At 37.7% G+C, this 27,141-nt stretch overlaps 1 protein-coding gene and 1 long non-coding RNA gene across 15 annotated transcripts in view; both read left to right on the top strand.

Moving 5' to 3' along the window:
* Rbm39 (RNA binding motif protein 39) overlaps positions 1 to 24,723 on the top strand; it is a 38,049-nt gene extending 13,326 nt beyond the window's left edge. For 9 of the 14 annotated variants that reach the window (XM_076571010.1, XM_076571004.1, XM_076571006.1 and 6 more), the window contains 11 exons: positions 2,709 to 2,826; positions 6,737 to 6,889; positions 8,040 to 8,177; positions 8,379 to 8,444; positions 12,260 to 12,464; positions 13,388 to 13,465; positions 16,778 to 16,828; positions 20,168 to 20,249; positions 22,816 to 22,921; positions 23,608 to 23,686; positions 23,769 to 24,723. In XM_076571010.1, coding sequence (XP_076427125.1) covers positions 2,709 to 2,826; positions 6,737 to 6,889; positions 8,040 to 8,177; positions 8,379 to 8,444; positions 12,260 to 12,464; positions 13,388 to 13,465; positions 16,778 to 16,828; positions 20,168 to 20,249; positions 22,816 to 22,921; positions 23,608 to 23,686; positions 23,769 to 23,869 — 1,177 coding nt within the window. In that variant the 3' untranslated portion in view covers positions 23,870 to 24,723. The remainder of the gene's footprint in view (positions 1 to 2,708; positions 2,827 to 6,736; positions 6,890 to 8,039; positions 8,178 to 8,378; positions 8,445 to 12,259; positions 12,465 to 13,387; positions 13,466 to 16,777; positions 16,829 to 20,167; positions 20,250 to 22,815; positions 22,922 to 23,607; positions 23,687 to 23,768) is intronic. The other 5 variants (XM_076571011.1, XM_076571005.1, XM_076571009.1 and 2 more) reach the window with 1 other exon arrangement.
* Positions 10,704 to 11,237, top strand: LOC143273050 (uncharacterized). The gene is made up of 2 exons (XR_013050896.1): positions 10,704 to 10,837; positions 11,082 to 11,237. It is a non-coding gene; the product is annotated as an uncharacterized LOC143273050 (long non-coding RNA).
* Positions 24,724 to 27,141: the final 2,418 nt, after the last annotated feature.

The raw sequence follows: 27,141 nt of genomic DNA, 5'->3' as shown, positions 1-27,141 counted from the left end.
CACCACCACCTTTTATATTATGATGGTTTTTCGCCCCCTCCTCTTGACTTTTATTGATTCTCTGTGGATTTCATATCATGTGTCCTGATACTACTCAGCTCCCAGTGCCCTTGATTCTGCCCTCTGCTCATGAAACCTTTGCCCCAAAACAAATCTAAATTTAAAAGAAAGAAACAAATTAAAAAAAAAAAAAAAACTTCTTGGAAGCTGTAGCGGGGCCCATTGAGTAGCACAGTTTACCCTTTAGTCCATTCATCTTTACTTGTAGGGTTAAATGATATGAACCATGTGTCTGGTTCAAGGCCTCTGGCTTCTGCTACACTATTGATAATGGACTCTCTGTAGATATTGTGCTGTCCCCCTTCCCATTTTAAATTTTTTATTTTATGTACATTGGTATTTTGCTTGCATGTATGTCTGTGGAGGTGTCAGGCCCCCTGGAACTGGAGATACAGACAGGTGTGAGCTGCCTTGTGGGTGGTAGGCATTAAACCCAAGTCCTCAGGAGAGCAGCCAATGCTCTTAATGGCCAAGCTGTTTGTCCAGACACCCCCCCTCCTTTTCCATTGGGGGGGGTATGGGTTTTAAGATTGGGTTTCTTTGTAACAGAATTAGCAATCTTGGAACTAGCTATATAGACCAGGCTGGCCTGGAACCCAGAGATCTCCTGCCTCTATCTCCTAAGTGCTGGGATTAAAGGCATGCATTGGTTACTACTGTCCAGCTTGTAAATTTTTGAACCCCCCCCCCCCAAGGAGGTAACCCAGTGCTCTAACACTGAGCTTTAATCCCCAACCCCAATTTTGGAATTCTTAGTATTCTGTTTACTTGTAAGAAAAGCCTCAGTTCTTCTCAGAATCTAATTCAGTTTTATATCTTTGACTCTTAACATGTTTGAAATTACATGATTTACTGGAAGTATATAGCACAGTGGTATAACACTTTAATAGCAGGATTCCTTTTTTTTTTTTTTAGCTGAGGATCGAACCCCAGGGCGCACTCTACCACTGAGCTAAATCCCCAACCCTCCTACAGTTTTACAAACAAAATTGTCTACTGATATCAGGGATGAGGGGGGAGTTCAAGTATTTTTTGAATAATTAGTACTTCTCAATAGTGTACATGTTTGTATCATACATCTTATATATTCAAAGTTTTTATTATTTTTAAATTATGTATTTCTGTGCTGCTGTCCCTAAGAGGCAAGAGGTTTCATAATCAAGGCCTTCGATCCAACATGGCGCTATGAACCAAAATTAAGTCCTTAAGAACAATACATGTCCTTAATTGCTGAGCCATCTAGCTCCTTAGGCTAATAGACTTTAAGAATTCGGATTTTTTGTTGGCTATTTTGAGACAAGGTTTCTATGTGTAGACCAGGCTGGCTTCAAACTCACAGAAATCTGTCCATTTATGCCTTCCAAGTGCTAGGTCTATAGAGTGAGTACTAGGACAGCTAGATCTATGTAGAGAAACCCTGATTTAAAAAAAAAATTGTCTAGTCCAATAAGTGGTAACTTTAATTCTAGCACTTCCAAGGTTGAGGATTAAATATAGCCATAAGTTCAACATCAAGCTTTTTGGCCTTGCTAGTAATTCAGAGTCAGCAAGGTTTCTGAATGAGACCTTGTTACTGAAAGAAAATAGTGAAAGTTAAATTTGTTGCATTTTACTGTTTTCTCTTATTTGAGTATTTCAGTCACATCCGTTAAGTTTAAAAGTGCTTTATCCTTAAATTTTCTGGTCAAATGAATATATTAAATCTCATTTCATATTTTTTTACGAAATTTCCCCTTTTTTTGTTTGGTGTTTTGAGACAGTGTTTCTTTTTTTTGTTTGTTTTTTGAGACAGGGTTTCTCTGTTTAGATTTGGTGCCTATTCTGGATCTCACTCTATAGATCAGGCTGGCCTTGAACTCAAAAGAGATCCACCTGTCTGCCTCCTCAGTGCTGAGATTAAAGGCATGTGCCACTATCGGCTGCCCTCCTTGTTTACGTTTTACTGAAGTATACATTAAAAGAGTAGCTTCAGAACTTAGGACATACTTCAGTAATGTGTGAGGTGTGGTGCACAATCCCCAGAAGTGCATAAATTTTAAAAAGCTGTGTAGCACAAATAAGAGTGCTTGCCTAACATGCATGAGTTCATTGCCTAACACTGCATAAAATGGGTATTATGATTGATACATGTCTAATTCCACAACCTCGGGATGGAAACAGCAGGAGAATTTCAAGATAAAGGGCTAGAAAGATGACTTAGTGATTAAGAATGCTTAACTGTTCTTGCAGAAGAACTGAAACTGTTTCTGGCACCCACATGGCAGTTCACAATCATCTATAATTCTGATCTCCATAGGCTTCTATATGAATTTAGTATACTTGTATACACCCAGGAACAGATGAAATTAAATATTAAAAAAAAAACAGTTAAAAGAACATGCTTGGTTGAAACAGAAGATTGCATCTTGCAGTGGTGTTGCATGCCTTTAATCCCAATACTTGGGAGTTAGAGGTTTGTGGATCTCTTGAGTTTGAGGCCGACTTGATCTACAGAGTGAGTTCCAGGATATTCAGTGCTATACAGAGAAACCCTGACTTGAAAAAACACAAAGACCCCTGGGAGTTTGAGGCTACCCATGATACATGAAACCTTTTCTCCACCTTAGAAAAAATGACTAAGGATTAATTCTGGACTCTTCTCCTATTAGGGAACCTATTGATAATCTAACTCCAGAGGAAAGAGATGCAAGGACAGTTTTCTGCATGCAGCTGGCAGCAAGAATTCGACCAAGGGATTTGGAAGAGTTTTTCTCTACAGTAGGAAAGGTAATTCCCCATTTAAAGATTGCAAATTAGTAGACGGGAGAGTTTTTAATAATGTGTCATTATGGTTGGGTGTGGTGACATGCATCTTTTAACTCTGTCACAACTGAGACTTTATTAGTTGAGTACACAGACATTTCAATTCTTAAAACATGGATCCAAACTCTAAGAGTCATACATTGTGTTCACGTACCCAAAAGAACCATGTGTTGTTTGTCTTTGAACTTATTCCAGTGATGTTCCATCCTAAGCTTGGCAAGTTTTCCCTAAGACCTCACATAACAATCAAATGCTCACAGTCCTTAATTCTACTGACTCACAATTTTATGCCACATACAGTACATATTCAAAATTTCAATCTTTCACAGTACATTATCACAATTGTTAGGAAAATGGACTACCGTGACCAGAAACAGTTCTGACAGGGAAAGACAGAATGTTATGGTGACCCCCAAGACAGTCACAGCCGCTCCTGATTCAGTATCCTGCTATTTTCTGGTTGTACCAAAAAATAAACAACCAGCAAGTGATTTAATCTCTTAAAAAAATCATTACCCTTAAAAAATGGGATGAGGCGGGACTTCCTTCCACCTTTTAAAAATGTTTCTAGAGCTACTAAAAAAACTCACATTTACAAGATATTTGATAAAAATATTCCTCTGGATTGTACAAGAAGGGAGGCGGGGACACTGACAGACACGATGGATGGTTAGTCGGCCTTGGCTTCTTTCTCTTCTACTTCAGAGGCTGGACTCTGGTTTTCATTTTCTGCAGGCACATCTGTAGTTTGCTGGTCAGTCACATCAGCCTGTTTGCCCTTTGCTCCACACTTCCCTTTTGTTTGCGCTTTTTTGTCTGGTGACTTATCCTTTCCCGTGGACTTCTTCAGCTGCATGTCCACCTTGGCAGGTGCGGGCTTGGCCAACAGCCTCGTAGAGCAGAGCATTTGCTGCTCCGTCCACTCTAACTTTTCTCTTGGGCATTGTGTGGGTGCTGGGTGAGAGGTTCATGCAATGCTGAACCTCTCACGTATAAGCTGAATTCAAAGACAGCCAGGGCTCCATAGGCACGCTGTCAAAAAAAAAAAAGAACAACAGCATCAAAAAACAGTAGCCTGGCAGTGGTTGGTGGCTCATGCCGTTAATCCTAGCAGGTGGGTCTGAGTTTCAAGGCCAGCCTGGTCTATAGAGCGAGTTCTAGGATAGCCTAGACTACCAAAAAAAGTGAGGGAGTGTGTGTTTGCAAAATGGTGTCACAAATTAAAAATTACTATTGTCTATTTAAATATTGTCTTATTAAACACAAAACATATAAATGTAATGTGTTGTGTCCATGTAGTGGTCTTTGCATATGTATAGTTTTAGGGCTGACCAATTATTATTGGGTAATCAATTAGGTTATTATTGGAGAATACTGATTGTTCCTCGTCTACCTTGGAATGTTGGTGCCTTGCCTACTGTATTGTTGAGATTTCCTGAGTGCAGATTGCTAGTCATAAGTATAACTTTTTCAGAAAATGTTCTGGTCATCTATGTCCTAAAAGTCCTTATTACTCCTATTCCATGGTGATACCTGAGCCTTGTGTATTGGAATGTGATACAGTTACAGGGTGTAACTATCATTTTACCCTGGATACACCTTGATTTGGTGCGTGTTTTCTGAAATTGTCTTCATTTCCTGCAAAAACTTTGATGAAAGGTGATGGGGATAGCTATCCTTACTGGTGGGTGTAAGGATAAGTATTTACAATGTGGTTTTGTGGTTTGAAGTTTTACTGGCATTATTAGGTTATTTTCTTACATCTTTGGCATCAACAGTCATAGGCAGTTGAGTAGATTTACAATACAGGAATGAATTATGAATTCTCTCCTATTCAGCCAGATAGATGTATGTTCAATTAGACAGTTGTTAGTTGGTAATCCTCAATGTAAAAGTGCCACATTGAAGTTTTTGGGAAATATTCCTGTTGATCATCATTGTGTTTTGTAGGTATCACAGCAGGGTAGGACTATTGATTGCTTTTCTCCCTTGGCAGCTTGTATAAGCACCTTGCAGTACTATGAGAGCTAGTCCTCAGGGAAGAGGCTTCCAGGTCAGTTCCAGCCAAATTCTTCCAACTGCTGTTTCCATTCATTGTGCTTGTGTCCTTAGCAGTAGGGACTTACCTTCAAACTTTGGGATGTAACCAAGGATAACAGCAGCAGGTGACTTTGTACATTTAATAACTATGAAAGGGGTTGCTGTAACAATAGAAGGGGAGACAGTTAAATTTGGGAGACTTAACTATAATTTGAAAGTGCCTGGGTCTTCAGTGTGAACACATAGTTTTGCAAGCCAACATGCTGCTTACCCACTGTGCTGCTTCAGGCCATTCTCAGCACACATGTTCCTTATACACCATCTGGACCTACTTGGGGTTTAATCTATGATTATATTGAATGGATTAAAATGGCAATTTCATATGTAGAAATGAAAATTCTAGGGTTTCCCTTGGTGTGATAGAATGTTCTTATAACCCTGGCTATTCTTTTGGATCAGAGAGGAGTGTTTGGGGAGCCAGAGAGAACTCAGAGGTTATTAGTACTGATTGATCTTCCAGAAATTCTGAGTTCAATTCCCACATGATGGCTCACAACCATTTATAATGAGATCTGTTGCTCTCTTCTGACTTGCAGGGATACATGCAGACAGAATACTGTATATATAATAAAAAAATAAACCTTTTAATATAGAGAAACCCTGTCTTAAAAGAGAGAGAAAAGAAAAACACTTTTAAAAAAAGAGAGAGGAGGTTTTGTTTTGAGGTTTGTTTTTGTTTTTGTTTTGGGGTTTTTTGGTGTCCTGTCCATCCCCCCCCCACCCCCACCCCCGTTTTCTGAGACAGGGTTTCCCTGTGTATAGATCTGCGCCTTTCCTGGACCTCACTCTGTAGACCAGGCTAGCCTCGAACTCACAAAGACCCGCCTGCCTCTGTCTCCTGAGTGCTGTGATTAAAGGCATGTTCCACCACTGCCCTGCTGTTTTTCTTTTTCAGACAGGGTTTCTCTGTAGTTTTGGTGGCTGTCCTGGATCTCGCTCTGTAGACCAGGCTGGCCTGGAACGCACAGAGATCTGCCTGCCTCTGCCTCCTGATTGCTGAGATTAAAGGCGTGTGCCACCACCAACTGGCTGAGAGGAGTGACAATTAGTTTCAGGACAATCTATCAAAACACCAGGGTCTTCCTGAAATATTTTTGGATGAAAGCACTTAACAGCTAGCCTGATAATTGAGTTCCATCCCTGTAGTTCATGGTGAAAGAAGAGAACAGAGTCGCTAAAGTTGTCCTGTAACTTACACACTTTGAACTTCTTCCCCAAAGATAACTTCATAATTTATCCCATTAATATTTTAGAAGCAAATGCTGGATAATGTAGTCCTATTACTAAGGTAGAAGAATGTAAGGTTTGGTTTTTTTTTTTTTTTTATTTTTTTTTTTCCTGGAGCTAAGGACCGAACCCAGGGCCTAAGTGCTCTACCACTGAGATAAATCCCCAACCCCAAGAATGTAAGTTTTTAACATATGATGGGAGTAAACACTGAAATCCTATCTTTAGTATTGATTTTTGTGTTTTCACTGTATAGTGCAGGCTGAAACTCAAGAGATCCACCTACTTCCGTTTCCGGGATGCTCTATTTAAATGCTCTATTTAAAGACATGGGCCAATGCCCTGACTCCTGTACTGAAATTTAATCCTTGCACTCTGGAGTCATAGGTAACAGAATGATTTGAATTTAAGACCAGCCAGATGTACACAACAAAGTTTAAGCTTGGGATATGCATTAAGACAGTGGTTTTGACAAAAGAGTCTCTTAAGTGTTGAAATAATTATATGCATTATGTGACTACAGAATGATTATTTCTTTTCCTTTTAGGTTCGAGATGTGAGGATGATTTCTGATAGAAATTCAAGACGTTCCAAAGGAATTGCTTATGTGGAATTTGTTGATGTTAGTTCAGTGCCTCTAGCAATTGGATTAACTGGCCAGCGTGTTTTAGGAGTGCCAATTATAGTACAAGCATCCCAGGTAACTTCGTGTTTTAGATGTTTGTCAGTGAGCTGTGTCCCATCACATGCAGCAATGTCAGGGAGGAGAATTGTCATCAATTTGACTAAGTCCCTACTATATATTGATTATTCATTACCTAATAGAGCTATTAAGTGGGATCATAGAACTAATTTATATGAAAAGGCCAATCAGTGAGATTGTAGATTACATCATTGTGAGATTGTACTTTACATCCTGTGGGGCAGTACTGGTCAATGAGTGTAAGTACTCCTCTGTGCATAGCAGTTTTTTACTAGAAAGGGAGTTTCTATTAGAATATAGATTGGAATTTAACAAGTTAATGTCTTACCTAGGGATTAGAGATGGCTCAGCAGTTAAGAGCACATGCTGTGGTTCCAGAGCATCTGCAGCTTTTTAAGGTTCCACACGGAGCTCAAAGCTGTTTTGTGTCAGGAGACCTGACACTCTTCTGGCCTTCTCAATGATTTACTTAGGTGATTTTATGTATGTGGTTCCTCAAACACTTTATTTCTAAGTTACTGAGTTTTTAGATGACATTAATTCAACTTTCAGTTAAACTGATCTTGGGGTGTGTTTGTTAATATGTTTACAAATATTCAGTAAATAATCTAATTTTATTTATCAATGGTTGTGATAGCACAAAGCAAGTTACTTTGATTTTATTTGATTGCATTTAGGTATGAAATGAAGTATATACTTTTGTATATAACTGGCCTATACTTTAAACTTTATTAATACTGTATAATACAACATTACACACATCAACTAATGAGAATATTTTGGGTCATGGGATATAGCTCAGGGTTGAGTGTTTGCATAGTGGGCACACATTTGAATTGAATATGTTGTGTCACCATCCTTCAGTTCCATTGAGTGCCATTCATGACATTCACAGCGTGATTTTATGGGACCTGATAAACCTTTTTATCTATAGTTCTGTTTCCCTTTGCCCTAGTCCTTGACAAGTGCTTTTTACAGAATTTTCTATTTTTCTAGGCTTTCAGTAAGTGAATTTGGGTTCAGTTTTTCTTTCCTACTCACAGTTTCCAACTTTCCAATCTTTGTCCTTATTTGTCATTGAAATTTGTCTCCTTTGTATTAGTATTTAATGTGTTTTTTTTTTTTTTTTTTTTTTTTTTACTTACAGGCAGAAAAAAACAGAGCTGCTGCAATGGCAAACAATTTACAAAAGGGAAGTGCTGGACCTATGAGGCTCTATGTGGGCTCATTACACTTTAACATAACTGAAGATATGCTTCGGGGGATCTTTGAACCTTTTGGAAGGGTAAAATTTAGTATTTTTTTCTTTCACTGACAGTTATTTCCCTGCCAAAGTGGGTAATTCTGAAAAAAATCTAGGCCTTAACAAATTTGTAAAGAACAGTTGTCTTCCATTACTTTGTGGGAAGGGGGTAAGGCTACAATATAGCCAAATTTTTAGAAATTGAAGGAATAGTTTTGCCTAATTTATGCTTTTAAATTTTAGATTGAAAGTATTCAGCTCATGATGGATAGTGAAACAGGTCGATCTAAGGGATATGGATTCATTACAGTAAGTAGTTGTCTTATATAACCATTTTTTGATGTGTATATGGGTTATGGACTTGGGAATGAAGAATGAATATTTTCTTTCCCTTTTTAGATTATTTATTTGTTTATTATGTATATGGTGTTCTGTCTGCATATATTCCTACATGCCAGAAGAGGTCACCAGATCTCATTATAGATGGCTGTGAGCCACCATGGTTACTGGGGATTGAAATCAGGACATCTGGAAGAGCTGCTGCTGCTCTTAGCCTCTGAGCCATCTCTCCATCCCTAATTACTATATTGAAGTGATTTAAGTACTAGAAATAACTACATTTATTTGTTTGTTTATTGTGTATACATGCAGTGTGCTGCCTACTGGCCAGAAGAGGGCACCAGATCTCATTACAGATGGTTGTGAGCCACCATGTGGTGCTGGGAATTGAACTCAAGATCCTTAGGTGAACAGCCAGTGCTTTTAACCTCAGAGCTATCTCTCCAGCCATGGCATTCCTTTTTATATCATTTTTACTTTGACTTTCTGTGCATGTTATGTCTGTTTTGGTGTGTATGTGTGAGTGTTGGTGCCCATAGTCTAGTGGTGTCAGATCCACCTGTATCTGGAGTGTATGTATATTTTTGAGACCTGGCCTTTGATTGTATCTCTGGCTCCTGGAACACGCCATGTAGGCCAGGCTGGCTTCAAATTAAAACATGACTTGCTTTGCCTCCTAATTGCTGGGGTTAAAGGCACACTCTTACTGGTTAAAATGAAGATCTGTGAAAATTCTAACTTACCAAGTTATGGTGATCTTACTACTTTAGCTTCCAGTCCTAGAATTTAGGCATAAGGTCCCGCATCTGCCAGTGTTAAAATGTTCATGTATTACAGCCAGGTCCATGATTGCCAAAGTCCATTACTTGTGTTGTTGTCGAACTAGGGTCTCTAGTTGATATTAGTGGGTTTATGAAGTGTCTGCCTTCATAAACTCCTCGACTCTTGTTTGGGCACCAAACCTAAACATTCATTAAGCTAGAGTAGTGTTCTATCACTGGGCTGTTCTCACTACCTTGTCTTGTTTTTGTCTTTTTTTTTTTTTTTTTTTCTTTTTTTCTTTTTTTCTTTTTGGTTTTTCGAGACAGGGTTTCTCTGTTTAGCTTTGGAACCTGTCCTTAAAAAAAGGATGACTGAACAGTTTGAAGGGAAAACACCCACATATTTCTTTTTTATTTTTATTATTTTTTTCCAGAAAGGGTTTCTCTGTGTAGTTTTGGTGCATGTCCTGCATCTAGCTCTGAAGACCAGGCTGGCCCTGAACTCACAGAGATCCGCCTGGCTCTGCCTCCCTAGTGCTGGGATAATTAAGTCTTGGCCCTGGCATAGGTACATTTACTTCTTTGTTTATTTGTTGTATCAGGGACTCAATGTATAGCTTTAGCTGGCCTGTAATCCAAAGATCTCTCTGCCTGTGTCTCCCTCTCAAGTGCTTAGTTTAAGGGTTGGGCTTCCTCACCAGCCTTGAGCAGATATTTCAATGCATGTGCATTTTGGTCAGTAAATTTTAATGTCCATATTTCAATAAAACACGAGACTGTCACTGTAATAATAATCTCTTTAGTCATTCTAGATCATGATAAAAGGATCAATGATTCTTACAAAAATATATTGGAGCTTGCCGATGATGTCTCCTGCCTTTACTCCCAGCACAACTTGAGGCAGAGGCAGGAAGATCTAGCTTGGTTTATAGAGTGAATTCCAGGACATCAAAAATTCCACAGAGAAACCCTTTCTCAAAAAACCAAACATGGGCTTGGGGATTTGTGGTAGAGTACTTGCCTAGCAAGCGCAAGGCCCTGTGTTTGGTCCTCAGCTCCGAGAGAAGGAAAAAAAAAACCAAATATATATAATATGGGTAGCTATCTATAGTGTATAATTTACATATTGTAGGGTTTTATATATATAATGTTTATGCGTTATTCAGTTAGAAATACATGATTTTTTAGTAGCTGGAGGATGGCTCAGAAATTAAAGAGAACTGGCTGCTGTTACAGAGGTCTTGAATAACAGCAAGAACTCACATGGTGGCACACAACCATTTGTAAATATTTGGGTTTTTTATTTATTATGCAGAATATATAACTGGACATATTATACATAAAATATGCATCATTGGGAGAGAGAATTCACTGGCAAGCCTAAGATGATGCTGAAGGGTAAAAGTGGCTCAGGAAAGGAGGTATATCTTCTGGGAACGACAGTGCTGACAAGGCTCAGGGTACTAAATGTGACAACACAATAAAGGTCCGACACATTCTGTGTTTAAAACACGGCAAAATCATGGTAGCCACGGAAAGGTTAACTAACTTGTCAATGGGAATCAGTGAAGCAGCCTCACAATCTAGTGAAGATAAAGCCAGGCAAAGTGTGGCTTGGGTGGATGAACACAGGCTCCCTGGTGGGACCATTTCAGGAAGTGGTATTTGCCTTGCTTGTAAGTGGGATAGATAGATAAGCCTGTCTGTGTTCATAGACCGACCAGCTAAGACAAAATTAGGGTTAAAGGGAGAAAATAAAATCACTTGAAAGCCTAAAAAGTGTGTATATCTCGCGCGCGCGCGCGCGCGCGCACATACACACACACACACACACACACACCAGCAGTTTTTAACTTTGTTTCTAAGAAGTAACATTAATGTTAAAAAAAAAATGTCCATTTATACCATAAACTCTAATTATTCCAGTCTGGCCTGGAATAAGTCACATACACATGATTTAGCCTTAAAGGCATGTGTCTCTCTTTTTTTTTTTTTTTTTTTTTGCCAGACAAAATCTCACTATTATATACCTCAGAAATCTGCTTCCCAACCACTGGAGTTAAAAAATATGTGCCATGATTCATGGCAACATTCTTTTCTTTTTTAATTCTATCTTACTTTTATTCGTGTGTGTGTGTCCGTGTGTCCACATGTGTATGAGTGCTTGGGGAGGCAAAAGAGTATAAGTGGTTTAAGTACCCCATTGGGGATTAATTTTTCTAGGAACTGGACTCAGGTCTTCCAGAAGACTAACCAGCACTCTTAACTTCTGACCTCCACCTCACACCCCTGGCTACATTTCTTGGAATGTGTAGGCCTTGGAATAGTCCTTGAGTCCATAAGAATCATACTATAAGACCTCCTGGGGGAAAAAAAAGAACCCTGTTTTAAATCAGTTTAGAAGAAGTAGAGTATAGGACTGTAGAAGGAATCTGGATACGAAAGGAGATATGTACCTTTGGTACATTTACTGGGTGGGCTGATAATGTTATACGTCTCTAAGTTTCTAGGTGCCTGTCATTCTTCTCCAGGCAGATTCTACTACAAATTCAGACAGGTTTCTTGATGTGTTTGAACATACCTTTAATATCAGCAGTTTGGAGGCTGAAGTAGGGCTGTGTCAAGGACTTACAGGCAAGCTTGATCTACACAGTAGTCAGTTATAGGCCTAAGTTATAGAGTGACACCTTGCCTAAAAATTAAAGAGAAGGATTCAAGTCTGTTTTTTAAAAAAACTATGTTGCATTTCTATTTGCAAAAACTTATGTTCTCATTTTACATGTACACTCTTTATATATTTTTAAGTAGTGTATATTAGATTATGAAGTTTGTATTTGGGGATGGCTAGATGGCTCAGTGGTTAAGAGCACTGGCTCTTCCATACGACCTAGTTTGAATTCCCAGCATGGCAGCTCACAACTTTAACTCCTAGATGTGACACCCTCACACTCAGGCAAAACACCAATGGTCTATAGTGATAGAAATGTAATTAGTCAATTGTAAAATTCCTGTTGTCTGTTCTAGTTTTCTGATTCAGAATGTGCCAAAAAAGCTCTGGAGCAGCTTAATGGATTTGAACTAGCTGGGAGGCCAATGAAAGTTGGTCATGTTACTGAACGGACTGATGCTTCTAGTGCTAGTTCATTTTTGGACAGTGATGAACTAGAAAGGACTGGAATTGACTTGGGAACAACTGGTCGTCTCCAATTGATGGCGAGACTTGCAGAGGGTAAGTATTCAATAGTGGTACTGATTTTGTTTTACTATTAAGAAAATTTTTCCCATTTTACACACCTGGTGTTACAGATTTATCATAGATATAATGGTGAAAAAGCAAGGTAACCATGCAAAACCACAAAATAGAAAAGATTGTCTTATTTGGAGGTCCTGTTTATCTATAAGAGTGTGTTGTATATTTTTTCCAGTGCCTTTTATTGAAGGTTTTATGTAGTGCTTACATTGGTATATGTAAATACTACAGTGATTTTAATGAGTTTTGCTTTGTCACCACACTCTGTAAGAAATGTGTTGTGATTACTTCAACTCATTACCTTTATTTTGTGTGGCTGTATATTTATTTTGAGGATGTATTCATGCCACAACATAAGGTTGGAGGTCAGAGCATCACGTGAGGGGAGTAAGTTTTATTCTTCTACCATATGGGTAGCAAAGATTGATTGATTGAAGGTTATCACCTATAAAAAGGGGGCTTGTCTTTGTCCCTCCCCGTCCCGCAGCCTTTTCCAGATAATCACTCTCAGGCTTACTACTAGGTGGTTCTTACATTTAAGTGGTTCTTACATTTAAATTAACCCATATTTCTTATAGATAATTTGCCACATAATTTGGCGTCTTAACTCATTTTTTATAAGTCGGCTAGGAGACTGCCCTCCTTACTATCATTCTCAATTTGGCTTTTCCACCCAGCCTTTTTCTGGCTATGGCCAAATCAGCTTTTATTAATCAACCAATGAGAGCAGCATACATACACAGGCTGCCGAACGTCATCCCACAGCAATCAGTCTTCATAGTAGTGAGGTGTAGTATAGAACCATTTGTCAGATGCCTATGAGTTGAGCACATAGTGTAAATTCCCAAAATTGGGTTTCTCTGGTGTTAACAGTAAGAACTTAAAGACTCATTCTTTTACAGGTACAGGATTGCAGATTCCACCAGCAGCACAGCAAGCTTTACAAATGAGTGGCTCTTTGGCATTTGGTGCTGTGGCAGGTAGGAATTGAATCTTTTCTAATTTGAAATCATTTGTTTTTTCACCTAATTCGAAATTATTCCAAATTTTTTGCATTTCAAAGGACTAACTGAGAATTCAATTCATTAAGTACTTCTAGCATCTTATTGGTTATAAAAGAAGTGTAGTTTTAGTATATTATATACTAGCCAGAGTGCCCTGGTAGGTTATGGAAACATCTCAAGTGTAGTAATTACTGTTAATGATTAAAATGCCCAGTTAATTAAAATTAAATTTTACTTAAATGTTTGCATACTGTGAAGCTGACTTTTTAAGTTTTTGATGATTATATACCCTGTCAAGAGCAAACTAGACAAGGAAAGCTTTTGTATGCGTGTGTGCTCATAACCATCTAATAACTCTAGTACTGGCACATCTATGTCTTCTAATATTTGTAGGTCACAGATACATGTGATTTCACAGACTTCCACATGCAGGCAAAAGTATACAAACAAATCTTAGAAGGAGTTTGACATTGTCCTAAATCTAGGACCAAAGTAATGTTTGATTTTTGATATGTCCTGGATAGAACTGTACATGATTCATGAAGGAGATACTGTAGCTAGGTATCATGATGATGTTGAAGACCCTGTAATAACAGTTTTAGAATAATCAGGCAGCATTACCATGATTTCCAGGCCAGCCTTAGATGCAGAGTCAGTTCCAGGAAAGGCAAAAAGCTACCCAAAGAAACTGTCTAGAAAAACCTATATATATAGAAAGAAATGAACATGAAGATTTTATTTATTATGTATACAGTGTTCCATCTGCATGTATACCTGCAGGCCAGAAGAGGGCACGAGACCCCATTACAGATGGTTGTGAGCCACAATGTCGTTTCTTGGAATTGAACTCTTATTTAATATCTTGAGCCATCGCTCCAGTCCAACAAGCTGCTTTCTGTAATTGAAGTGATCTTACTTCAGAAATACCTTGGAGTATGGATATTAAGATTATTTTAACTATCCAGGCATGGTTGTTTCCAGCGGATTTCAGTTCAGTTACTAGCATTCTCAAAGGGACAGCTCAATTACCTGATACTTTAGCTCCAGAAGATGCCACAACTTCTAGTAGTCTCTGTAGGCAACCACGTACATGTGCTATACATTCATTCACATTGACATCTACACCTAAATAAAGGTAAAAATGATTCTTTAGAAAAATGAGGGGCCAAATGTGGCAATCCACACTGTTATTGGGAGGTCAGGCCAGCCTGGTTTATACATTGAGCTCTTGGATAACATTGACTATTTATAGAAACCCTGTCGCCAAAAATAAAAGATCATTTATTTTGAAAATTGTTCATTTGTTGCTTCCCTTCTTTCAAGGTCAAATTTTCATGTGGAAAAAAAATGCTCAATCATGTGGGTATTGCATTAGGGAAGTGGCTTTCAACCTTCCTATTGCTGTGACTGTTTAGTACAGTTCCTCATGTTCTCGTGACACATAAAACTATGTTTGTTGCTACTTCATAACTGTAATTTTGCGACTGTTATGAATTGTAAGGTAAATAACGACATTTTCTGTTAGACTTATGCAACCCCTGTGAAAAGGTTGTTCAACCACTAAAGGGTTCTCAACCTCCAGGTTGAGGACTATTGCCCGAGACTCTAGTCTCTAGTCTTACCTTTATAGGAGCAACAATAGTGTTAGGTTTGGCAGGGTCTTGTCACTCTTATAATCCCCAGAAGGCCATCCTGAGGTATAGCAACCTATATCCTGCATAAAACGTCTATAATTAACTCTCAGGATGTTTTGTCCTGGTGCTTATTAATACAGCTCTTTGATGTAGGAGCTGTAATGATGGCTTCATGGGTCAAGTGCACTGGCTATTCTCTGCAGGGCACCTGGATTCTAGTCCAAGTACCCACCTGATGGCTCACAGCTAACTATTAAGTCCTGTTCCAGAGGAAATGACCCCAAAGGCACTAGGAACACCCATGTTGTATATAAATATATTCAGGCAAAGATACCCATACATGTTTAAATGGAATTCATTAGTTGCATTTACTTATTTTGAGTTGAGATCCAAATGAGGCAGTCAGCCTTCTCAGGTTTCATATTAGCATTATATTCAGATTATCATTATGTAGACAGGATGTTACTGGATGTCCCTGGTTTGCCTTAGTCTCTTTCTCTATCTCCAACTCAGCGCTATCCTATTTCCTCAGCCTTGTGCCTCATGGCATTTTCTTTTTGAGGGAGAGTCTTGTAGAGGCATTTAGAGTCCTGTCTATATAGTCCAAGCTGCTCTTAACGCAGCTGATACTTGACTTCAACTTCTGGATTTAAGGAGTACTCCAATAACCTTAGGTAATACAAGTTTTCCCTGTGTGTGATAATACATTTTGTTTTCTAATGTATTAGAAATTGCCAGGTTATTTTTAAAATTATAATTGTGATTGTTACTTAATAGCATCAATCTCAGATGTATACATTTTACCTATTTGGGGTGAAAAAGACATTGTATTTAACGTTATTGACATTGGGTCTATATTAATATCTTCATTCACTTAGTATACATGTAGTGCATTTCTTCAGCTCACTGATAGGCCAGTTTTTAGCCCCAAGGGCCCTGCTGTTTTAACTAGGCTTTAGATGTCCTTACATGTTTATTTTCTCTGGTCTTTTTATGTCCCAAATAGAATTTCAATGTTTATTAGCTATGTTAGCTTGGCAGTAATACAGAATTTAAGTTTTTGTTTTGATGAACTATGACCAAATTGTTAACCTGTGTTAGAAATCATTGACAGGTTGAATCTCCGAGGCTCTTAAAAAACATAAGTTCCACATTGTTCCAATGGTATCTTTCCGGGTTAATGCTAAATTGGGCATTTAGCAAAGATGGTCCTAGCTATTAGGTGTGTGCGGTTGATAGACTTACTATTTCAATATAACCTGAAATACTTAATGCTGATAACCATTATTTTAAAAAGCCTTATTTTCAAGTACTTGGAATTGAATTCTCAATCAGGGTATTTCACAAATTTTCTAACTGGTGTGCTCCCCTTTCCCCATTTCCCATTATTTCTAGGCGTCTTACCATAATGGAACACATGTATGATAGGGAGGCATGTACTAGGAATTAGAGGAGAGGTGAATAATTTTCTAGGATTAGAGGTTAAAAAAGGCCCCAAAGCCTTGTCAATGAGGAATGGGGAAGGAGGTTTTGCTGCCAGGTTTTCCTAAGTTTATTCTAATAAACCCTGCTGTTGAAGTCCTCTTTTATTAATACTTTCCTGACATTTACCCTGTTAGTTGAGGCTCTTCATTGTTCCTGCACTGAGCTGTAGAATTCTCTTTTGTTATAGATTTGCAAACACGACTTTCCCAACAGACTGAAGGTGAGTTCTTTATTTTTCACCCTTTTTAATTTTTGATATATAATAAAATATACAAAGATTAAATTGTTTTTTTTTTTTTTTTTTTTTTGGTTTTTCGAGACAGGGTTTCTCTGTGTAGCTTTGCGCCTTTCCTGGAGCTCACATGGTAGCCCAGGCTGGCCTCGAACTCACAGAGATCCGCCTGGCTCTGCCTCCCGAGTGCTGGGATTAAAGGCGTGCGCCACCAACGCCCGGCCAAAGATTAAATTGTTAATGTTTGTTTGGATATAATTTTTCTGTTTAATAATCTAGTTAAAATCTAACACAATCAAAAAACATAGAAATGTCTGTGGTTATTTTTGTTTTGGATTGCTTGAACTTTTCAGCCTTTAGCTTTAGTTCTTTGATCCCTGGTAGAGGACTGTCCTTGACACTTAAAAAAACAAGAGCTAGAACTCAATCTTGTATTTCTATCATGCTTTCATCTAAGTGTAAGGTTAACATAAAAGAAATTATTCTCAATATGTTAGCAGATCAGACATACTCTTAAGTTTACTCAAATTTATAGTCATGTGAGGGTTAAATGTCTGATACTGTTATACTTATTGGTTTGTAGTAGCTGTAGTATCAAGCCATGAATGGGGCCATTAGTTTTCATAAATTACATGCATATTGAAATTATGGCAAATAAGCAATGATTTAATTATGAAATCTAACTCATGTCAGAAAAAAGCATTTTATTGTTCCCAATTGGAACCACCTCTAGAGTAACATGATTATTGTTTTTTTATAATGATCCTGTGAAAAACTTAGATGTATTTCAAGTTTAAGCAAGTGCCACATTCGTCATTATTGATTTTTTTAATTCTTAACATTTTTATCAAATGATAATTAGATTTCTTTATATTTCTGCATGCTGCATCGCTTAATCCAGAAAGATCATTTTGTGGTTTGCTTGATCTTAGTATTCATAATCACTCAGTAGTTCCCCTTCAGTTTTCTTAAAACTTTTTACCTGTGCATACTTGTTTATTTATTTATTTTATTTATGGGAGACAGGGTTTCACTGTGTATCTGTCTTGGAATTATGTATGTAGAACAGAGTTGCCTGAAACTCAGCTCTGCATTACTCAGAGGCTGGCATCTTTAATTATATACAATGGGTTGATGTTTTGTTTTTATTGTTTTGGTATTTTGTTTTTCTATTGTTTTTTTTCCGAGACAGGGTTTTTCTGGAACTTAACTCCGTAGGACAGGCTGGCCTGTAACTCAGAGTTCTGCCTTCCTCTGCTTTCCCAGTGCTGGGGGTTAAAGGCATGTGCCACCAGAACATGGCAGGTTTTGTTTTTAAGGTGTATTTGTATTGTGTTTCTTAAGCAGCTCTACTTCGATTCCTAAGTAGCCCCTTAGGACTAACTACTCTTCAACTATGCCAGGTAGTATTTGTTCACAGAAGGAAATATAAGGAAAAGGCTTCTCAATTCTCTAAGGAAAAAAGAAAAACACCACCTTTTTTTCTTCTATATTGAAGAAGGAAAAGCACTTTTTCTTTTACCAGAAAACACAGAATTACCAGAATAATTTTTAATTTTTTAAAATGTTATTTCATTTATAGCTGTAACGTTTTGTTCAGTGCAATTTATTTGATACTTTAGGTGATTATCTGTTTCAGGTTTTTTCCATTTCTTAATGTACTATTTTATCCTTAGCTGTTTATTGGAATGGGATTTGGTCAGATAATATGATTACGGTGAGTTCTGTAACAGCCGCTGTAATATCTTTGGTAATTCACCCAAAACTGGAGGGACAATGAACCTGTCTCAACAACAGAAAACCCAATCTGAAAGAATGCCACCTAGAAAGCATTGTAACCCTTAATTAGCTTAATTAGCCGTAGCTATTGTACTTTAAGGTTGAGTATTACAGTGTCTGGTTTATTCAAATTATAATAGTCATACCATAGATAAACTGCTCTGTCTGGTTCTGTTTTTCTACTTTTTCCTTATATCATTAAAGGTTACTCATTAAGGTTCATGCATTGAAACTAAAATCGGGCCACAGAGATTGCTTTTAGTGTACTTGACACTCTTGCTTCAAGACCCAGGTTTGCTTCCCAGAATCCACAACAGTATTAAGCAAATATCAGGGTATCTGACATGCCCTTCTTGCCACTGAGGTCAACATATACTTGTGTTGCACATGCATACAGGCAAATTTTTCATACACATAGTTGAAAAATAAAAATACATACATCTTCAAGTACTGTTGAGATGGCTGAGTTTTAGGGCACTTGTTTTTATACAGAAATCTAATATATATATATATTAAAAAAAAAAACACAAAAGGAAGCACAAGGTCCTGGTTTCAATCCTCAGCTCCAAAAAGAAAAACCTACTGTTATCATCACATTCTTGGATATCTCCAGTACTGTGAAATAAATGAAGCTCTTTAAAAAAAAAAAAAAAAAAAGTATGTATTCTTGGCAAAACCAACAGAAATAGAAGGATGATGCTTTAATTGGTGCTTTCCAACAACTCTTTTTTGTATCACTTCCCTCATTTGAGTATCAAATCAATCCTATTTTACCCTTTTTTTTTTGTAATTGAAAGATTTGTATTGATTTTTGTTTCATTTTGTTTTGATTAAATAGATTTAGACTAAATATCTGTCCTCAAGCCCTCATGGGATTGTTTTGGTTTCAGAACGTGGAGTCCTGGCTATTTTAGAATTTACTTTATAGAACCCTTAAGAGATCCTTTTGCCTCTGTTTCCCAAGTGCTGGGATTAAATGTGACCACTACTATGCCCCATTTTTGTTAGCTTTCTTAGATACAGGGTTTCATACAGTGCATTCTATCCTAGAACTTGGTTTGTTGGCCTGGTTAACTTTGAACTTATGATCATCCCACCTCTACCGTCCTCAGGCTGTGATTATAAATGCACCCACTTTATGCTATGTTGAGGATGAAACCCAGAGCTTCATGCCTTCTAGAGATGCTCTAACAACTAAGCTCTAAACCCAGGTCCTGAAAAAAAACTTGTGTCTGCACTCTTTTCCCTGTCTTATTCTCTATATAATAACTTGACTATGTATATATCGTGTTGCCAATTATAATAAGTTAAGCTAAAGATTTGATTTAAGGTCATCATGCTTAGCTTAACTGTTGTGTTAAGGTCAAATGATAAAGTGAGCTACTGTTTCGTTTCGTTTGTTTTGTTTTTTTGTTTTGGTTGATGTTGAAGAAGGTGATTTTATACTATCTTCTCCACATTAAGATAGCATTGATTTTTGATTTTAGGTAATTGTCCAGGGTTATTTACACATTTTCTAAGAAGCTAATTTTTCTTATTCTTTTTTAGCCTCAGCTTTAGCTGCAGCTGCATCTGTTCAGCCACTGGCAACACAGTGTTTCCAGCTTTCTAACATGTTTAACCCTCAAACGTAAGTATGCTTAAAATAGGTTAATTTTCCATTTTAAATAATTCATAATTGAAAAAGTATTACATTTAATAGTTGACCTTGTTTTTAATGAAGTTTATGTTTTATTTGGACATATAGTAAGCCTGAAATTTAAAGTGGTAATAGTAGAATTTCTATCTACAACCTTTTACTATCAATATGTGCATTGTTGTTGTACCTGTATGCATGTCAGGGGAAAGGTAATAGATTTCCCTGGCATTGGAGTTACAGACTCTTAAAAGCTGCTATGTATGTGCTGGGAGTGAATCCTGGGCCTCTGAAGAACACATAGTGCTTTTAACCGTTAAGCCATTTCTTCAACCTCCTTTGGAACTGTCTTTAAGGATTATTGTGTGGTAGAAAGTGAACCTAGGTCTTCTGTAAGAACAGCAAGTGCTGTTAACCACTGAGCTATCTACTCCATCCCGTTTACTATTAGGGTTTTATTTATTTTTTTCCTGTACTGGTCATGTATGTGTGGCAATGTTACCACTGACTAAGATCACAGAGTCCTGTTTTGTTTTGTTTGTTTGTTTGTTTGTTTGTTTTTGTTTTGTTCTGATTTTTCGAGGCAGGGTTTCTCTGTATAGCTTTGCACATTTCATGGATCTCCCTCTGTATACCAGGGTGGCGGTGAACTCACAATGATCCGCCTGTCTCTGCCTCCCTAGTGCTGGGATTAAAGGCGTGCACCATCAGCGTCCGGCCAGAGTCCTCTTTTTTACTTTGATGGTCTCAGTCAGGTTTCAGGCATGGACTTAAGATCATTAAATAACCTATGCAGGGTTTGAACTGGTGATCCCTGTTTGCTTTCAGTTTACCTTTGTGCACTGCCTTTGGGTAAACCTTCAGGTTATTGAAGTTTCTTCTATCATTCAAATATTAGAAAATTTTAATTATTTTAACTAATGTGTATTGTTAGTAATGAAATAATTTTTATATGTACTTTTATATTCCCTTGTGTACTTAAGTATGTGGATGCTAGAGTTCAACCTTTGGTTTTATTTTTTCCATATCATCCACTTTGGTGGTTTGGTTTGATGATTTATCTTTTGTTTCGAACAAAAATCTCTTTAGCTAAGAACTGTGACTATGTAATGTGTACCATGTGGATGCCAGGAGGTTAAAAAGACCATGTTCATCTGCCTCCTAACTAGGATTATGGAAGCTTTTCTCCATACCAGCCTTTTTAACTGGTGTCTTTGTGTAGAATTGTGGTCACTATATAGCATCCATTTTGCCAACTACATCCCCAGACTCTAGTTTGATGGTGCTTTGAATTTTTTCCATCAATGTTTCCGTGTATCAGTCTTTGCTTATATATGTATGAGCTTATATATGTATGCACACCTGCTACCTGCAGGTGCAGAAGTGTTGCATTGCCCAGAATTTGAGTTACAGTTTTTTTTTGTTTTTTTTTGGGGGGGGGTGTTGTTTTGTTTTGTTTTGTTTTGTTTTGTTTTGTTTTTGGTTTTTTTTTTTTTTTTTTTTGGTTTTTCCGAGACAGGGTTTCTCTGTGTAGCTTTGCGCCTTTCCTGGGACTCACTTGGTAGTCCAGGCTGGCCTCGAACTCACAGAGATCCACCTGGCTCTGCCTCCCGAGTGCTGGGATTAAAGGCGTGCGCCACGACGGCCCGGCGAGTTACAGTTTTTATGTAACTGCTAACAAGCCAAGTTGATGTTGTGAGCTAAACCCAGTTCCTCTTCAAGAGAATGCAACTGCTCAGTCAATTCCACCAAATTTACAGCTACGGGGGCTGGAGAGATGGCTCAGAGGTTAAGAGCACTGACTGTTCTTCCAGAGGTCATGAGTTCGATTCCCAGCACCCACATGGCGGCTCACAACCTTCTGTAATGAGATCTGGGACCCTCCCCTGTATACATAATAAATAAATAAATTTTAAAAAAAATTAACAGCTCCACAGTAATTTTTTTTTTTTAATGGCAATAAAACCTATAATGGAGCCTCTTGTATATTGTGTTTTGGGTTGTTTGTTTTGTTTTGTTTTTTGTTTTTCGAGACAGGGTTTCTCTGTGTAGCTTTGGAGCTTGTCCTGGAACTCACTCTACAGCCCAGGCTGGCCTTGAACTCACAGATCCACCTTCCTCTTACTCCCCTTGCTGGGATTAAAGGCGTGCGCCACCACCTGCCATTACGTATATCTTAAATGTAAAGAATATATGTTAAGGTACAGAGAAGATGGCTTAGAATGTAAAGTACTTGCCAAGTTTGCATGGATGGCAATTTTGAGATTGGTATAAAATAGGCAGATCCATCAAGTGAGCTCATTGGTTAGCCAGCCCAGTTTAATTGCTGTGGTTCTCCAAGATAGAAGGTAGATTAGATACGTTTCAGTGAGGAAAGGTGATGGCTGTCTACTCTGAGTATTAGAGTTGGATCCCTGGTATTCATATAGTGCACAAGGGAATGGACTCCCTCCTATATGTGGGATTCCACGTACATACATTGCCATATACATACAGATAATGTACTTAATCACTTTTACTACTATATTTTAATATAAATTTCATTTTTTTAACCTTACAGAGAAGAAGAAGTTGGATGGGATACAGAGATTAAAGATGATGTGATTGAAGAATGTAATAAACATGGAGGAGTTATTCATATTTATGTTGACAAAAATTCAGCTCAGGTATTTTGATTTTTTTTTTTTCTCTTTGTGTATCTTTGTGTTTTGTTTGTTGGGTTTGTTTTTTGAGAGGGTTTCTTTATGAAACTCTACCTTTCCTAGACCTCACTATGTAGTCCAGAGTACTGGGGCTTAAGTTCCAGATTGAAGATATATTATTTTGTTTTTTATCTTACTTTTGACATAATTAGGGCAGGTTATCATATGTCACCATATTTCATTAGTTTGTTTTGTTTTGGGGGGGGTATTTGTTTTTTAGTTTTTTCAATGCATTGTTAATGCATGTGTTGTGATTTATGATAAGCACAAACCACTGTGCTTGCTTAGTGGTGACTCCTGAAAGAAACTTGTGCTAACTAAACATACCCTCCAAAAGAAAGGCAAGATCAAAGTAAGTGAAATTTGATAAGGGCTGTGTTATAGATCAGTTGATTTATAGATTTTTGGAACTCCTACAGCTTCTTCAGCTTTTATTTAAAAGTCTATAGGGCATTGGGGAAAAAAAATCAAAAAGAACAATACCTTATGTAAAAATCACATTTTCCGAAACATTCGAGAAATTGATCATAAGTTGTTAGCATGAATATGAAGTCCTAAGTTTCTGCAAATGACCTGAGTAATTTTGTGAGATTGTGTATTCAGTGTAATGTTCAATTTTATTCATTACTTTTTTCTCTTTGTACTTTTAGGGCAATGTGTATGTGAAGTGCCCATCTATTGCTGCAGCTATTGCTGCTGTCAATGCATTGCATGGCAGATGGTTTGCTGGTGAGTAACTACTACAAACACTCTGTTGTACACCAAGGATTAAGTCAAAGTGGCTTTCTGACCTTTTTCTTTTTGTCAACAGGTAAAATGATAACTGCAGCGTATGTACCTCTCCCAACTTACCACAACCTCTTTCCGGATTCTATGACAGCAACACAACTACTGGTTCCAAGTAGACGATGAAGGAAGATATAGTCCCTTATGTATATAGCTTTTTTTTTTCTCTTGAGAATTCATCTTGAGTTATCTTTTATTTAGATAAAAATAAAGAGGCAAGGGTCTACTGTCATTTGTATACAACTCCTGTTACCTTGAAAAATAAAAATGTTAACAGGAATGCAGTGTGCTCATTCTCCCTAAATAGAAAATCCTACTTTATGCAAAGCTGTTTGCTTGTTCTGCCGTTTTAAATGTCCATGTAGAAAATCACATTAAGGATCTATAGAATAGCTCTAGGGAAACATGTGCTTTCTGTGTAAAAGCAGACAGGTAACGTTTGAATGTTCCAGAAGCCTGACTTTTTACACAGCACTTAGATTTCACATTCCTTCATGTATTTGGCTCATGGTTCAGTAAAGGTTTCTGGAATGTACATTTAGTTATGAAAAGTCTAGGCAGCCAAGACGCTCTTTAGCATCTCACCTTGATCATTTGGCAAGAAGGGGATTTCAAAATTATATTTCTTGATGGTAACTTTTCAATTAATGTATCTGTAAAAGTTTCTTTGTAAATACTGTGTGTTTTAGTGTGTCTTGAGATTCCAAACAAAATGATCCCTGCATTTCCTGAAGATGGTTGATGTAACAGTTTGAGCAAAGCAGTCTGGGGAAGAGATAGGAAATGCAGAAATAGGTTTTGTCTGGTTGCATATAATCTTTGCTCTTTTAAGCTCTGTGAGCTCTGAAATATATTTTTGGGTTACTTCAGTGTGTTTGACAAGACAGCTTGATATTTCTATCAAACAAATGACTTTCATATTGCAACAATCTTTGTAAGAACCACACAAATAAAAATCTCTGAAAAAGGTCACAAGAAAACTTTCGTTTTTCAAATGTTTTGATGTTCCAAACCTGAGCATAGGCTGTTGTGGTTTTTTGTTTTGTTTTCAAATTAGTGTCTCAGCACTATCATTTAGGTTTACCACAATTTGAAGATGTTATTGTCTCTGCCTGTGGATTGTTGTGAAGGTGGATAGATATATATGTCAGCACACATAGCCTAGTGTTAACTTGATTGATTCTTACTAATGCTTGGCGTTTCCCACTGCGGGAAATATTTCTATCATAAATCACATCCTGAGCTTGGTGTTTACTGTCCTCCTACCCTTTGGGAATTCTCTGGAGCTGCTCTATATTTATCGTGATCCTTAAGGTATTCTATCAAAAGCTAGGAAAATTCTTATCCTTATCTACAATGCACGCTAGTTGCATAAGTGGTAGTTAGGGTGAAATGCTTTTCTATTCGGTAGAGTTATATCTTAAATCCGGTACAAAGATTACTGGTAATGAAATTTTGATCTTGTGTCTGCCAACTAGCCCCAAAATTGATCACTGCACTCCTTCAAATCTTAGAAGTCTTTTTTTTTTTTTTTTTTTTTTTTTTTGAGGCAGAGGCCTGGAGAGATGGCTCAGAGGTTAAGAGTACTGACTGCTCTTCCAGAAGTTCTGAGTTCAACTCCCAGCACCCACATTTTGGCTCATAACCACCTAATGAGATCTGGCGCCGCCTTCTGGCCTTCAAGGGTACATGAAAACAGAGCACTGTATACATAAGAAAGAAATCTTTTAAAAAAATTGGAGGCTTTGCCTCCCTGTAGTCTTGACTGGCCTGTAATTTGTTATATAAAAATCATGTCCTCAAACTCAGCTCTTTGCTCTGCATCTGACCTATCCCTCTGTTAAAATAATTTTAATGCCATGAATATTTTGTCAGTATATTTCTTAGTGTGCAGCACATTCATAGTTAGCTCTTGTGGAGGTTGGTTCTTCTGGAATTACGGGTATCGGTGGTTGTCAGTTACAAAGTGGTTGCTGGGATCTGAAGCCAGGTCCTGGAAGAGCATTATTGCTAAACCACTGCTTATTTTATTTTTTCAGAATAGTCAATATGGATTTCAGTGGACCACTTGGTTTTCATAGCATGTCAGTTCTTTTAAAGGTTGAGTCAACCCTAGGGGATAATGTTGGATCTGCCATTCTTTTGCAGGTAACAAGTATGACCACATCAGTTTAACCAATCCAAGCTAGCCAGCCAGCACACCTTGTCTTATAGATAAATCCAGGGTGGAAGGGGTAAATGGGAGTAAAAGTTTTTTTTCTTGAATAACATTGTTCAAAGTGCATTTTTTTTTAAAGTTCTTTATTATGTATACAGTGTTCTACGTACATGCCAGAAGAGGTCACCAGGTCAAATCAGTATCACAACCATGCATGTGGTTGCTGGGAATTGAACTCTGGTCCTCTGGATGAGCAGCCAGTGCTCTTAGCCTCAGCCATTTCTCCAGCCCCCAGAGTGCATTTTGAAGTGTTCCATTCTGTTTGGTAACTGCAATTGTATCCTCCTATGCTAACAAATCTGAAGTTGAAGCTGGTTGGTGGTGGTGCATGCCTTTAACCATTAATCCCAGCCAACTCAGGTGGATCTCTGACTTTGAGGCAAGCCTCTTCTACACAGCAAGATCAAGGACAGGCACCAAAACTACACAAAAATCCTGTCTCCAAAAAAAAAAAAAAAAAAAGAAATCTGTAATTGCTAAGCCTTAATTTTCAATGTGCCCTCAAAACACTTAAAACTTCTGTATTTTTATTGTCTAATTATCCAAGTTCTGATCAATATATAGGTGAAGGGTAATCCTAATCAGAAATTTTAACAAGACCAGTCGGGTCTGGTTCCTTGCCTCCTCATAGTGTTATCCCATTAACCCAGTAAGCAGAATTTTATGAGCACGGTACATAATTAAAATGTCCAATGTTGAGGCTAGTTAGAAGGTCATATGAGATGATTTAGGTATTTGAGAATACCGGCCGTTTCACATGTTTTTCATAGCAGATAAATCATTGTTTCTGAAGCTGGGAAGACAATCGACACTCGTGTGTGACCATGTTCTAATTGTATACTTTTGTTTGCCAACTAATTAATGTTTACAATATTTGATAAGCTGAACCAGGACTTGTGAAAACATTTGTTTTTTGAGACATTTTCTCTGTGTAGCTTTGGAACCTGTCCTGGAACTCAGGCCTGTAGAACAGCTTGGCCTCTAACGAAGACATCCTCCTGCCTCTTACCTATAAAGAACTGGGATTAAAGGCATGTAGCACTATCATCCAGCCAGGAATCTGCACTTTTATTGGCTCAAATATTTAAGAAAAATTTGTATGGCTACCTCCATCTTTGGAGTGCTCCTATTAGATTTGTATGCCAACAAGTCTGGCTTGAAATTTAAGTACTAGTGGTAT

The sequence above is a fragment of the Peromyscus maniculatus genome, chromosome 4, assembly GCF_049852395.1.
Source record: "Peromyscus maniculatus bairdii isolate BWxNUB_F1_BW_parent chromosome 4, HU_Pman_BW_mat_3.1, whole genome shotgun sequence".
In the NCBI taxonomy this organism is placed as follows: Eukaryota; Metazoa; Chordata; class Mammalia; order Rodentia; family Cricetidae; genus Peromyscus; species Peromyscus maniculatus.
This window is presented reverse-complemented; position numbering and strand designations above follow the sequence as displayed.